At 39.7% G+C, this 14,193-nt stretch overlaps 1 protein-coding gene across 2 annotated transcripts in view; it reads right to left on the reverse strand.

Moving 5' to 3' along the window:
* Window positions 1–14,193, reverse strand: part of kmt2ba (lysine (K)-specific methyltransferase 2Ba) — a 33,403-nt gene that overhangs the window by 15,335 nt on the left and 3,875 nt on the right. Inside the window, exons 2-10 of one of the 2 annotated variants that reach the window (XM_013912805.1) lie at window positions 12,013–13,555; window positions 11,628–11,794; window positions 10,231–10,317; window positions 9,960–10,116; window positions 5,165–5,435; window positions 4,384–4,445; window positions 4,019–4,267; window positions 2,937–3,040; window positions 250–1,089 (exon numbers count right to left, since the gene is read on the reverse strand). In XM_013912805.1, coding sequence (XP_013768259.1) covers window positions 250–1,089; window positions 2,937–3,040; window positions 4,019–4,267; window positions 4,384–4,445; window positions 5,165–5,435; window positions 9,960–10,116; window positions 10,231–10,317; window positions 11,628–11,794; window positions 12,013–13,555 — 3,480 coding nt within the window. The remainder of the gene's footprint in view (window positions 1–249; window positions 1,090–2,936; window positions 3,041–4,018; window positions 4,268–4,383; window positions 4,446–5,164; window positions 5,436–9,959; window positions 10,117–10,230; window positions 10,318–11,627; window positions 11,795–12,012; window positions 13,556–14,193) is intronic. The other variant, XM_005740624.2, reaches the window with a different exon arrangement.

Raw genomic sequence — 14,193 nt, forward strand, 5'->3', positions numbered from 1 at the left:
TATCATAAAGTTCTTAATAAATGTGGATAAAATCATATTATTGTGCATTAAGCAGTTGTATAGCAGCTGTTATGAAGAACCTCCTGAGGCATTCAGTCTGAGATCAGTTATATTTTACAGCTATGTGGGGATCTTAAGGTGGAATGAGCTCTCCTGAGAGAAAGCGATAACGGTGGTGCTGAAAGGTAACACTGTAGAGTAAATACACACCCCAATGAGTTGTAAAGCAAGCAGGCTGCTGAGACTCACCTTGAAGTCTACACGGATCTTGTACGTGTTCTGCGACAGGCCCTTTTGGGGAAATCCGTTAGTTAACCCTGTCGGGGTGTTCACTGACGTACACTCTGCAGGATTCTGGGAACGAAGGACAGAGTGTGGGTCAGTTGTTGGACAGTTTTGCAGCACTGTCTCTTTTACAGAAGAATCCGGCTTGTCCTCTTCAGCCTGCTCCAGTCGTTGCTCCTCCTGCTCGTCTTGTGCGTCCTCCTGTAATTCTGCGCCTGCACTGACAGTCTGAGGGGGGCCAGGCACAACTCTGCTCAGAGTTTTATCTGTCTTAGCTCTGTGCGTCTCTGTGTGCTCCACCTCAGACCCTGGACGCCCATGAGAGCACTGCTGTGATGAAACCTGAATCAGAGCTGAGTGCAGCGTGGACTGTGGATGCTGCTGAGGTGGTGATGACACATATTTGTTCGAATGCATGGCCGACTGCACCACGGACTGGGGCAAACGCTGCAAACGTAACAACAAAGATTTCTGTGGCGAGTCTCTAATGGGATGAGGTGAAAGTGGAGAAGCAGGCTGTGTTTCAGGATGGGATATTTCTGGGGGACAGTTTGTAATGGGACATGACAAATGGGAAAAAGCAGGCTGTGTTGCAAGATGAGACAACTGTGGATGCGACTGTGCAATACACCGATCCACATCATCATGTTGGGGCGACTGCCGCAGCAAATACACAGCAGGAGACTGCAGGACAAAGTCAGGCAGACGGCATAAGTGTATTTGTAGCTGCCGCATTGGGGTCCAGGGTGGTCTGGGCTCAGGGAAAGTTTCTCTGGCCTCCATCTCTTCTGCGCTCTCCTGTGCCTGTGGAGGAGGGGACTGCCTAAGCCAACCAGCAAGAGATGTACCAAAGTTACACTGATAGTAGTGACATGCAGCGGCGGCAACCGGCAACAGCCAAAATGACAGAAAACGGAAGGAGCACTGCGACTTTTAGAAGACGGTTAGCCGGGAAGCAGCGTTAAAAGTGTATGCATTCAGCAGCAGTACAGAAACACACACAGAAGCGTTAACTGAGTATTAATACACACTATTTTAAGAGCTAGAAAAATCATAAACACAAAACTAAACAAATATTTTGGTGAAATTTAAATTAATCTGCTATAGAATGCACACAAACTAATAATTTATCTAACAAATCAAGCTGGAATGCAGAATAAATAAAGGTCATTTCATAAATTATGGATTTGCATAGTTCCATCTCTACACTTGGGAATTCTATGAAATTAAAGAGATAATGCGCCTGTTGTGTCACATGCAAAAACCAACCCACTACCAAAAAATGGTTCATGCAACGAGCCACAGCAGCATAATCTGGCAGATTAGTGATAGCACAGCAAATACTCCTGCTGTAATGTCTATAAGTGCTGCCGGGTGCCCCCCCACCCACCCACACAGTGCATCTCTGTGCATATAATCTGCTAAAAATAGGGCTACTAATTTGCAAAACATCAAATGCAGACAAGACAGGACTACACTTCAAGAATATCTGTTCTCAGCTTTATGGGGGAAGTGAGAGATTACAAAAAAATGCAGAAGTTTGAAGCAATGCAGAAGCAAAAACAATTTTTTTTTTACTGACAATAGACCATTCTTTCAAGCCAGCAGAACAAGATTTGAGAGGAACAATTTCGAAACGGACAGCTCTAGTTTGAAAATGTCAAATGCTAGTAAGAAGAAGCAAGCGGCATAACCAAGAATCATCTCAGCCCGAATAAAGACAAAGCAAACAGCCTTTTAGCTGCGAAGTCAGGGGTGGGAGGAGGCAATGCTGACTTTTTACACATCTGCTGTGCTGATTAAGGCAATCGCAGTCCCAGTTAAACTAAACACTTGACACAAAGAGGCTTCCGTCACTATTTACAAACTGCCGTACTGACTCCTGAATATTAGTTATTACCAATTTTAAAGAAGCACCTCTACGTTGAAGAAAATATTTGACTTTGGACAAAAGAATCTTCTTCAGCGTCTTCCTGCAGATATTTTTTTTATTTTAAAAAACACCACCATTAAGACTCCAGAGAGTAAAACACGCATAACAGGAGGGGCATGACTTTCCTTCCCCATACTTACATCATACTTGGATAACAAGTTCACTAATGGTGCTAAATGAGACAATGATGTTGTTCTTCAAACAGAATATCACTCACGGTGCTACCAAAAAAAAAAAAAAAGCATGCTGTAGATTATCCCGAACGTAGCTTGATTGATCCATAATTTATGAAACAGACGGAGTACATGCAAAGGGTCTTATAAAAAGCTGGAAGTGAGAAACAGAAGATCAACGGGGCTACAAGACTTCTTTAAGGAATTTTTTAATCCCAACAGACGTGGTTTAACTAAGAAACAGTGGAAAAAATGAAAAATGAAATTCAGAGCTGGACAAAAGCACCACTTGGAAATAAGTGTTTCAATTGTGACTTGAGGGTTAAATATTTAGTTAAATTATAGAGGAAAATTCATTTATTAATCAAATAAATGAATTGAGATAAGATAAGCTTTATTAATATTTAAAATAAGAAAATAAAGAAAACTAAACACCTGTCTAGAAATACTGACAGGTATGAAGGTAAACTTTTCCAAACAGTACTGTTTGTCCCAGGCTCCATTAGGTGGTCTATTAGAGGCGGATTAGGGAAACATGTTTTTACCTTGTAAGCTTTGGTTCTGCTGCCAGCTCCTCTGGAAGGCAGCCGGCGATGCTTCCCTGCATCTGGGTCGTCTGCCACTGATCCACCATCTTGAGAAGCAAGATCTCAAAAAAACAAACAAACAAACAAAAAACAAACACAGATACACAAATCTAAGAAAAATTGCTGACACAAAAGAGGTTTCAAACAATATCAGGGCTCAGAGCAAGGAGGGATTCTGTGCTTCTAATATTTAGATTATTGGAGGATGCACAAAGAAATCATTCTTAAAAATTAACTGGGGAAACGGCCCAGGATGCACTTGGACCCGAGCCCCCGATGAGCTTTAGTGGTAAACTGACATATTTATTTCCATCTATTTATGAACTCCTTGAACTCAACAGCTCATATTCAAAGGTTTGTGTATATTCACTACATATCTTGCATATGTGCGTACTGTTATGATTTTTACGAATCATGTTTACCTCAACTAAGTTACCAACAGGGCAGTCAACATTACCTTAAAATTAGCTGGAAAATCAGAAATAACACATCTGAACTGGAAAAACATCAACTTACAACTTCAGGGGCTCTGAGACTTGGAGTTAAAGTAATCGAGTAGATTTGGCATCTGCTCTCCTTTCAACCTGCTTGATGCATGCATGCTGCCAGAGGAAGGAGTACAAGCTACACAACTTTGTGCCGTGCGTTTTGATTTTCTTTTACTAAGTCTGTGGTGTAATATCAAATTGCCAATTTCTGAGACATCTCAGCGTTATTATATTTTTAAATAGATAAGTTCCAGTTATCATGTAGATCAAAACTGCTATGAAATTAATTCAGGAATTATTTTGGTGTTTCCGTGTGGCTCAGAGCCACAGCTGGAATTATGGAGAAAATATCACCAAAATTGCTTCACAATCATTAGCTGCTGACAAACAATATCAGGCGTTGTGATGATTTACATCATGCTGCGCCTGTTTTTCTGTGAGAGTCTTTCATGAAACGTTTATGCAGGATAAATATTTGCTTAAATAAAGAATGGAGTGAAATTCAGACTTGACACTCAGAGGCTTGTGTGCCAAAACCAAAGCTTTAGTTACCTTGATTGTTGGCAGCAGCTACATTTGGCTTTACTGTCGATTTATCTGTCCTGTCCTCTCCTTCTTCCTCATCCCCCTCGTCTTCAGATTCTGATTTAAGCAGACTGCTGTAAGAGCGCGGTGTGATGTTACGCAGTGAATGCTTCCTGACTCCAAGCGTCATCGAGGACGTTCCCTCGGCCGGCTTTCCAGAAGTCCAGTTTGTATCGTCACTGCTTGTAACGGAGCCCAAAAACCCCTTCGCCTGGACTGAGAAAAAGGAGCCCCTTGATTAATTATGTACACAAACTTTTAAACCAGAGTAGTCATTCAAATTTATTAGATTCAACTAAAAAATAAATGTATATCCAAAAATAAAAACATACCTTTAAATGGTTTCACAATCCGCGCCATCTTTGCTTTTTCAATCCGGTCACACTTCTTATATCTAGAAGGGGGAAAAAATGGAAAAACATAAGTGTGTGTCCAGGGCAAAGTTCAAGTGTACCCATCTATAAATGTGTTTAACTCAAAGAGTCAACTTGCCTTCATTAACTGAGTTCTTTAATATGCGTTACTGAAAAGAAATAAGTATTTTTTTATGTTTCATGTACAAGAAATTTCTAAATCTACAAGGTACACAGTATTTTAGGCACCAATTAAAACATGTAGCGCGGTTCATTTTTAATTTGTGGACCAAATATATGAATGATTTTCCGCAAACAGCTGGATAACTTGCCTTTACAGCAATAGTTTGGAGCTGTACTTATTCAGTCTGTGATGAGAACATGCAGCTTTCAGGCTGGCTTAGTTTAAATTAAATCAATATGTAATGGAAATCAAATTATCTTCTTGCAGTCAAACTCAGTGAGTATATGAAATTAGGGCCTATACAGCAGCCGTATCTAGCTTTGTTCAAGATGACATGCAACATTATTCCAGGTTACAGAGCTGGAACATACATAAAAATGAAAATACAAGAGTTGAGTAAAATATATTTTATATATACATTTATATAGCCAGCTCCTTTAATGTGAGTGTTGGCAAATAATTCAAATGCCTTTTAAGCATTCAGTAAAACTTCATTAAGGGCTTATCTGTATATGAAAAAGGTCATGATTTTCATGTAAAGCACAATAATGCAAATCTGTGATGGGCTTCACTCACATGCAGCACTGCCTCTTGGTGTTTGGCCCCCCGAACTTGGGCTTATCCAGGCAGTTGATGCATTTGGCACAGTCCTCTTCCACCAAGCAGCCTTTGCAGCGTCCACAGCGCCTCGAACGCACTCCTCCACGAGTATATTGACTCAGCATCTTCCTTTTCCTGAACCTGTGGCCCTTGCCCCTCCCTCTCCTCCTGCGCTGGATGCTTTCCTGAGAGACAACCCACTGGGTCCTGCCCTGATCAGTGATGTCATCGTCATCATCTGCCACATCTGAAGGCGAGAGACAGAGAGGCCGGGTAAAAGAGCCATAGGACACATTTGCGTCACCATTATGTGCATGCGATGTGCTGGGGGTGACATCTTTGGACACCATATCTCACTATTCAGCCTGCAGATCTAACGTCTTCCACTCTACACTTAATGGACTGTTGTTTGGTTTGCACTTGTACAGCTACTCTCCTTTAACGACTGTCTGAAGAGTTGATAGACCAAGTGTGTGCACATCAAGGCAAACTTTTCTAATTCCTAACCCCCCCAAAAAGTGTTGCAAACAAGGGAAAAAACAAGGTCTGCACACCATTTCGCTCCATATTTTGTACCATGTCACCATTTCTGATTCCTATGATGACTGATTCTTTTGCAGGAATGCTAAATTGTGAATCATGTTTTAAACATACTTACATATAACTTGATTTTTTTCCTCCATGGATTCGCCTTTTCTGTTACATCCAAACATTTTTCTTTCTTTTTTTCTTTTTTTTAAGTTATATAAATCTTGTACAGGATTCTGTCTTGTATATCTTTCTGTAATGAATCCCTTGGATATTGCTTTGGTAATAGTCCACTGGACAATTGCATCCCTGCTTTTAAGAAATTAGTCACTTGCTGGATGTCACCAATTGATATCTAATTTCTTGTCATTATCCTACCATGAGATAGGCTGGTGCTTCCTGACCTATTTACTTATTTTTTAAATGGACTATTTAATTTAGTTTTGGGTTTTCTTCCAATCAATTTTGCGTGACATTGTATTTTATTCAGAGGAAATTATATTAAAAAGCTGTATTTATTATTATTATTATCATCCTTTGTTTATTTTAGCCATTGCAGCTCCCAGAGGAGGACTTCTGAACACATCTGGCTTCCTCTTCAGAAACTTATTTCAATTTCTTCAATCAGACTTTCTTTCACACCACATCCAGCTGTGCATGCTTCTCTCTCTCTCTTACAAGAAACCTGGACCATCGTCTGGGTTTTTGCAAGAGAGGCTTCACTTCTTTCTCTTCGTCACCTCGAGGGAAACAGGTTTTGTTATTTGGAGAAATGAGGGCGCAGTGAGCCCGCTGTGGGAATTGTTGAGAATGTTTTGTAAGTCAAACAGTAATTTTGGACATATTTCAGTGTACATATTAGTGAATGAGACCCACTGCATTAATGGAGAAGCCCTCATCTTCTGTTGTTTTTGCAATCACATGTAGGGCGACAGCTATCAGTTGTTTTAGTAATCAAGTAATCTATCGATGACTCCATTGATTAATTGGATAAAAATAATTTTCTCTTATTAATGAGCAATTATAAATATTCAATAGAGAACAAAATCCAGGTTTTTTCCATTTTTTCATCCATTCTTGTTCATTTTAGAAATTACAGCATTTTAAAGTTTAACTGCATACAACAGCTGTAAAAAACAAACAAAAAAAACCAAACAAACAAAACAACAACAATTAAAGCTTTTGAATGTATCTATGTGCCATATTAAAACTAAATTTTTTCCCCCAAAGAAAACACCGTCTTAAACCAAAAATAAATATTTATAATCCCAAGGTCAGAGATCAAAGTCAAACAAACAACAGCCCACAGGTCAGCCACTGGCTACTCAGACTTTTACTGGCCCATGTACATTTTTACTGGCTTGTGAAAAATAAAACTGTTCATCTGCATATTTTGATGTCGCCTTACTGCAGATTTTTCTCTGTGTTAGACAAACACTGGTGGATTTTTCCCAGTAAATGTTTTAATGGTGATCACAGGAACAGTGATGGTGTTTGGACACTAGAAACAGGTTTTCTTTCACGTAACCTGAGCTCACCATCTCTGTACCGGCTTCACTTCTTTGCTCTCCTCGGTGTGTAAACAGACTCTGGCTCCAGCCTCATCATCACTGCTGCTGTTGTGTTGTCAATCTTTTTGACACATCGGCACGCTACAGAGCCACATGTTGAACAAAACATTGAAGCAAACAACGTGTGTCAATGATTTTTTTTCTTTTTTAAATAATCGAAACATTCGAATTACTCAATGAATTGTTGCAGCCCATATCTGGTGGCGATTGGTTTTTTTTGTAGACCTGCTAACATGTTAGTCAACAGGTGACGCTGATTTTTATCTATTAGTGCTGGTCTTTTGTCTCTTTAACAAACTTCCTGAGGATTACATTTTTTAAGAATTTAATTATTACTTGGAGCCAAACAGAGTACAGACCTTTCTTCCCTTTTGTCTGGAGAGGTGGAAATCTAAATGCTCTACAATAAAAATGAGGTGACTGGATGAAAACTGGAGACAAAATCCTTTATGGGTGGGAACTCCCTTATGTACGGTAACCCGTTTCAAACTTACAGGCATCCTCTTGAATCCCCCAGTTGTATTATTTCAATGCTACTGCACACATTTGAGAAAAAAAAAAAAAAGGAAAAATTACTTAGACGTGCGAACTTATTGAAATTTTAAATAAATAATGCATGAAGAAGCTTGTGAAAGGATCACTTTTTGGTCTAGATGTAGTGTTCAGTGAGTCCGTTTGTCAAACAGTACTTCCTCACCTCATACTGAGTGATGCTCACTTGACCAGTGTTGGGTATAGCTTTCCAACAGCGGTGGCTAATCTGTGTGTGACAAGAGATATTTTTGCTGGAAAATATTTTAGTTACAACTACATTGAGCTAAGAAAAAAAAAAAGCATGTTTTACTTTTTTGCCTTACATGTTAATTTTTGCCAAAATGTATCAAAATTATGCTTCATAATTGTTTTTTATTTAGGTTTTTTGTTTAGAAGTGCAGAAGCTTTGCTAGTCAGATTGGATCCGAATATATTTTAGTTCATTTCATTATTAGAATTTCATTTTTAATAAAATAGCAGAGCACCTTTTGCCAAATCCGTGCAGACAACACTAATTACCCTACCCAACCTTAAAGCAGGGTTACATACAGTAGAGTCAATCTATATTACTACAGTCAGTTTGTGAATTAAATACTAATCCTGACTACTGCATGGTTGTAGTAACACCAACTATACATAAGCAGTAGCTGGTGGTGTAACCCTATAGGTACTGTGATGCAAAAAAACGTAAGAAGGATATAAAATCCAACATTTTCATATAACCTTTAATAGAAATTCATGATTCAAGTACCTCAAATTTCTTTCTCTATTTTTTTCTTGTTATGTTTCATAACCATAACATATGATGGGATATCACAACAGCTCACTGGTGGCACAACAACAACAAGGTGACAAAGTTTCAAAACTTATCTGTGGAATCACCCTACTTTAATGTGTTGTACTCCCCCTTTTTTGCATTAGCTGACAGATGTGCAGACACCAGTTTATCCACATTGTGCTAATACTGGGCCAATATCATCCAAAATCTACTAAATTAACCTGAGGAAGTGGATGCTAAAATAATAACATGAGCCACTTGCCTCCTCCCAAACACTGCCAAAGTAGTGGCAGTGTTTGCTGCAGGAGTGACGGAGTTGTCTGAAACTCCATAAAAAGGACTGAATAGGACTGTGGCAACAGTCCTCCTAACAGTGAGCACATTCAAAAACATTTGAACTGAAATAACTGCTACAAAACACAGCAGATACCATAAAATGCATTTGAATTCAGTCAATACTTAAGCCTTTGAGACTTAATACCTCCTATGGCTTTTTGGAAATTGATTTCAAAGCTTATTCTTTCATGACCTGTGGATATTCTTAAGGAAACTCTACTTTTAATATTTGTTTATTATTAGTTTCTGTCATTTCAACCATCCGAAAAGACTGAGAGACTCTGATCAAGCACATCAGCAGCTTCAGTTTATTCTTCTCATGCCCGTAAAAAACCAAAGGCATGTATTTACTCATATATATATTGCTGTACATCTCTCAAGGAAAGGACACGCACCTTTTTTCATGCAAAGTAAGTTTAGTTTGCATTTGTTTTGACCATAGACAGCAGAAAAACCAAACAGAGCTTCCAGCTCAGAAAAAAGTAAGCCAATGGGGAAGTGCCTTAAGCCTGTATTTTTTTTAATAACAGCCACCAGGGGGCATTCTTTGTGGCTACAACTTTATTGGCTCAGTCATTCATTTCCTTTCATAATAATGGGGGGAAAAAATACATTGCTAAGCCCACTTTTTAAATGTTGGTTATTGTAAGCGTTACGAAAAAAAGGGTTATCCAGGATAAGCTCACTAGTAAGTCTGTGGTTTCAAAGTCAGGTACTCCCTTTGATCATTATATCCAGTTACAGAACACCTAAAAAAAGGCTCACCTCAAACCAGTGAGTGACATTCATGGTAGCCATGTCCAGCTTTTACACAGTCTATGGTTTTGACACTTAAAATATAAACTGTGTCTCTTATACATTAACAGGGATAGGACTAAAAAACACTGAATAATATCTGAAGTGTCAGTCCCTCATTCTTTTCAAGCCTTAAATAAAAATTGCTGCACATACACAGTGCAGAGATATCTTTAAAGGAACGTTAACAACTCCATTCTTAAAAACTACACATGGAGGTGGACTGTACCTTCAGCTGCGGGAGAAAAGGTGATGCCCTCTCTCTCGTGAAGTGGCAGAGCGCTGAGTCTGGGAATGTCATCTGGCACCATGGCACGAGGCTGCCCCAAAGCCACAGCTGCTGCCCGGCACACGTGTTTGATCCTCGGACCACCAAGAGGCTGCTCCTGCATACAGAGACATACAAATTCAGTGAACTCAGGTAATATTTAGTTAATGAAAAATGATACCAGTATTGGCGATTAACAGAAAAGAAGAAGAAAGAAATGCACATTTATTACCTGACGAGCAACATCTTTGGGAGGCAGGCCAACTCTCCTCCTCCTCCTCCTTCCACTCACTGGCATTCGTGTTTCTCTAGAGCCCAACTGTTCAAACAAACAGGAAAATCAAGGTCTCATTTAAAAGATACTACGTCATTAGCTTCTCAAATAAATGGCTAAATCACAAGCATCACAACTGAAAAGCCCTAAGCTTCTGGCAGATGTCATATCAGTTTTATTGCTATTGGTCAGTAATCAGGACGGTCTACTGAACAGGTCCCGAACTGTGCTGCAAACATGTAAAATTAGGTGAGAACACTTCTTGAGTTTTTACTTCTCATTTTTCACGTTGATTGTTTCAGTGAATTGTTTTCATAATACAATAAATACAGAAACAATGTAAAAAGTGCCCATTAAAAATTTCCAGAGGTTTTTCTACAACTGACATCTGTTTAATGTGCTTTATCTAAACAATGCAAATAATATATTCAATTTGACTAGATAACAAACAAATAATCAGAGAATTACAGCCTTGAAAAACCAAACATGTCAGTAATAAAAGATGGTTAAGTTATATATGTTTTGTATATATCACGTTTGTTACTGTATACAAATAAATTAGCACCTACCACAGAGGTTTTGGACTTGCAAAGCAAGCAAACAAACAAAATGAAACAAACAGCAGAACTATTTTAAGTCAAATTTAATTCATTCGTAAAGCTAAATCAGTAAAATACATGGAATTCTGTTAAACAAGACTGTTTGGCACAATCACGCAAACATGCACAACGCCTGCTGTCAGCTTCTGGGAAAATCCTGTATAGGTATTGTTTTTTTACCTTCTCCTGGTAGGATATAAAGCAAAACTCTGATACAAGGTGGGGGTAGTGCATCTACAACCTCTTTGCTGTCACCATTAAAACAAAAAACAAAGCAAAAGCAAAACCAGAGGAAAAATGTGCTCCAACAGGCATCAGACGACTGATTTAGACCTCTGCTGCACAACCTAAGTGTAACTTCTCGATGTTGTTGCTAGCGCTTATGGTTATATGTTAATTATCTTGTGGCCGTATCCTGGTGTTTTACATGCCACAACAGAAACAAATAAAATGCTGGTACTTTCCCCCAAACATATTCACACCTCAAGTTTTTTCTAATTCTCTGTATTTTCCCTGCGTCCACTCTCTCTTCAGGACTTTTCTGACATTCTTGAGTCTTTATATTGATGCTATGATTATTCTTCTTTATACTGAGGAGATGATGGTTATTCTCTCACCAATATATAGAATAGGAGGAACTCAGTTACCCTGAACAGTTGAATCACAGTAACTGCAGGCAGCATAGACATGAAATGAGGGGCAACATAAAAAGACCATACGAGGGGCTCATTAAAAGAAACAGAGAGAATTTCTTACCTGTGACAACTTCAGCTGCTTCTGTTGATCAATCTTGATGAGCTGGACTTTGGCTTTTTTCAGCAGGTGGAGCATCCTCTTATTGGCTCCACTGAGACCTAGTCGATGGCTGGGCCCACTGACTTCTGGCCCCTCGCAACTGTCCGCTGTTACTTTTGGTGCTTCGACTGCGCCAAACCCCATTTGAAACAGGATAAAAAGTTGACTCCAATTAGAGGATTTACAAGCAAACACCTCTTCACTGAAGAATACAACTATACAGTGGAACAATCACATTTATTTTTATCTTTATGGAATATAATCCAAATTGCACTGATAAATAAATACTAACGTTTTAAATATTATACACCACAAGTTTTTCATAAATTATACAACTTATCCTTACTCTTGTTTCCTTTATCTCCATCTTCTGACGGCACTTGCGAGGGCGTTTCCACATCAGTGTTGACCACCACAGCTAGCTTCCTCACAACACCAGGTGAGTCCAACTCCTCCATCATGAGTTTGGACCTCCGTCTTTTCCTGACATGAGAGGTCAAACTGTCACCATCTTGTGCATAATCTCCATGAATGTCAGATGGTCCTTTCTTTTTCTCTGCCAGTTTTAACGTCAGTTTCTTGAGGTTCTTGTAGAACTCCAGGTGGCTCGTGCCTGGGCCGGGCTTTGAGATTCTTGACATGCCTGACGGGCTGTCAAAAAGAGATCTAGAGTCACTGTCCGACTGTAGCGATTTGCCTTCATAACCTGCCTCGAGAATGGATGCACTTGGTTTTCCATCCTCTTTCTGTTGACTTTTCAGCCATGTTGACAGAGGGCCCTTCGGAAAAGGAATCATTTCCTCATCCAAGAATCTCTTTGGAGCTTTAATCACTCGGGAAGACCGTCCACTCGTTAATGGAGTGCAGGAGTTACTGGAGCTCTGGCCTAGTTCCTCTGAAAATGGCTTTGCCTTATTCTCCGATGGAGTAACATTCTGATCTTGGATCAGCAGCTCGTTGCCATCCTGTGTGTCTGTGGCTGGAATGGGTTCTGGCTCGTAGGTATAAAAAACACGCCTAGTACGAGGACGACCGAGTTTTGGCCCCTTAATGAGTGGAAGACTTTTTGTCTTCCTCCTGTAGCCAAACACAGATTTGCGCTGATGTCTTCTGTTTGCTCTTTTTTCAACAACATCTGCAGCCTCACACTCAAGGGGCATCGCCGCCTCTACCCCGCTCTGGGCGCCAGCCTCAGCTCCAGCCTCAGGAGAGGCACCCATACCTTTAGCAAACCTCTTCTTTTGTCGTTTCTGAAAAGATGCAAACGGCAAAGGCATCAGATGAGATGTGCGTCGAGGCTGCCCAATTTCAAAACCCTTGACGCGTTTCACAGACCTCCGCGTCAGGGACTGGTCCCTATCCGAGTCCTCTGACACCTCGCCTTCTTCTTTGATCCTCCTTCGAGCTCTTTCTGTGCCTTTAACTGCTGCCGTCACAGCATTTGCTGACTTGCCTTGCTTGGTGCCACCAGCTGAGGTAGCAGCTGCTTGATTTAACACGCCTGAATGTGCCGTTTCTCCTGCTTTTCTGAAAATATCAGGTGATTTTGTACCACTCTGTGTACCTGAGGCCTGCTTGTCTGCATGTTTGGCTTTTGCAGTGAGAGCTACCTGCTTTCCCTGTAGTTTGATTACATGCTTTGGTATTTCCTTCTCTTTTTCTTCGCTCTCTTTACCATCCAAGTCTTCTTTAGGAACTCTTGGTACAATTTTTCCAATCAGACCTGGCTTTGAGGTCTTGGGTATAATTTTTCCAATAAGAGGCTTTGCTTCTTGTGATTGATCCAAAACATTAGGAGACTTTTCTTGGCTCAGTGACGAATGAGAAACAGCAGCAGAAGCCTTTTGTGGACGAACTGTTGTCATCCCAAATCCAGTGAACTCATCCTCCTGGAATAAAGCAGATAAAGTACAATTTTTGAGTTGTATAAAAAAAAGCATTTGGACAAGAAGTCATGTTAGAATTTCTTGATCTCTGTGACTTTGGCAGACAGCACTGAAAAATTGCATGCATACTTGCTACCTACAATTTCTCATTTTTTATGATAATATGTTAAAATATATCCAACAATATATAATAAATAAGAAATGAAAAAATGAAGAGAGAAACTGATTTTTATTTTCCCACAGTGACTGTGCTGGCTCCAAAAACAGCAGCCACTGTGTATAAAACAGTTAAATATGGCATAAACAGACTTAAAGTGGAATCTTACTTGGAGCAGGAAAGACTGCTGCAGAAGCATCTTGTTGCATCTTATTTTATTCTGGGTGCTCAACCTCACTCTGCTTCCATAGCAAGCTATGCAAGCTAAGCTAAACTACCAAAGTGACAGTCAGAGCTGTCACTTACCTGTCACAACAAATCGCTTCACGTGGAAATCCCACAACACCTCTACGTAATCTGTAGTGGCCACAGATTAGCTTAAGAACCTGTAATGTAATATTTACATTTACAAAAAAGAGCTACCTGAGAACTTTTCATTTTAAAAAATGTGGTATAAAATAAAGGGATAACACAACCGCTAATT

The sequence above is a fragment of the Pundamilia nyererei genome, unplaced genomic scaffold (assembly GCF_000239375.1).
Source record: "Pundamilia nyererei isolate P.nyererei 1_Seehausen unplaced genomic scaffold, PunNye1.0 scaffold00102, whole genome shotgun sequence".
NCBI classification, from domain to species: domain Eukaryota; kingdom Metazoa; phylum Chordata; class Actinopteri; order Cichliformes; family Cichlidae; genus Pundamilia; species Pundamilia nyererei.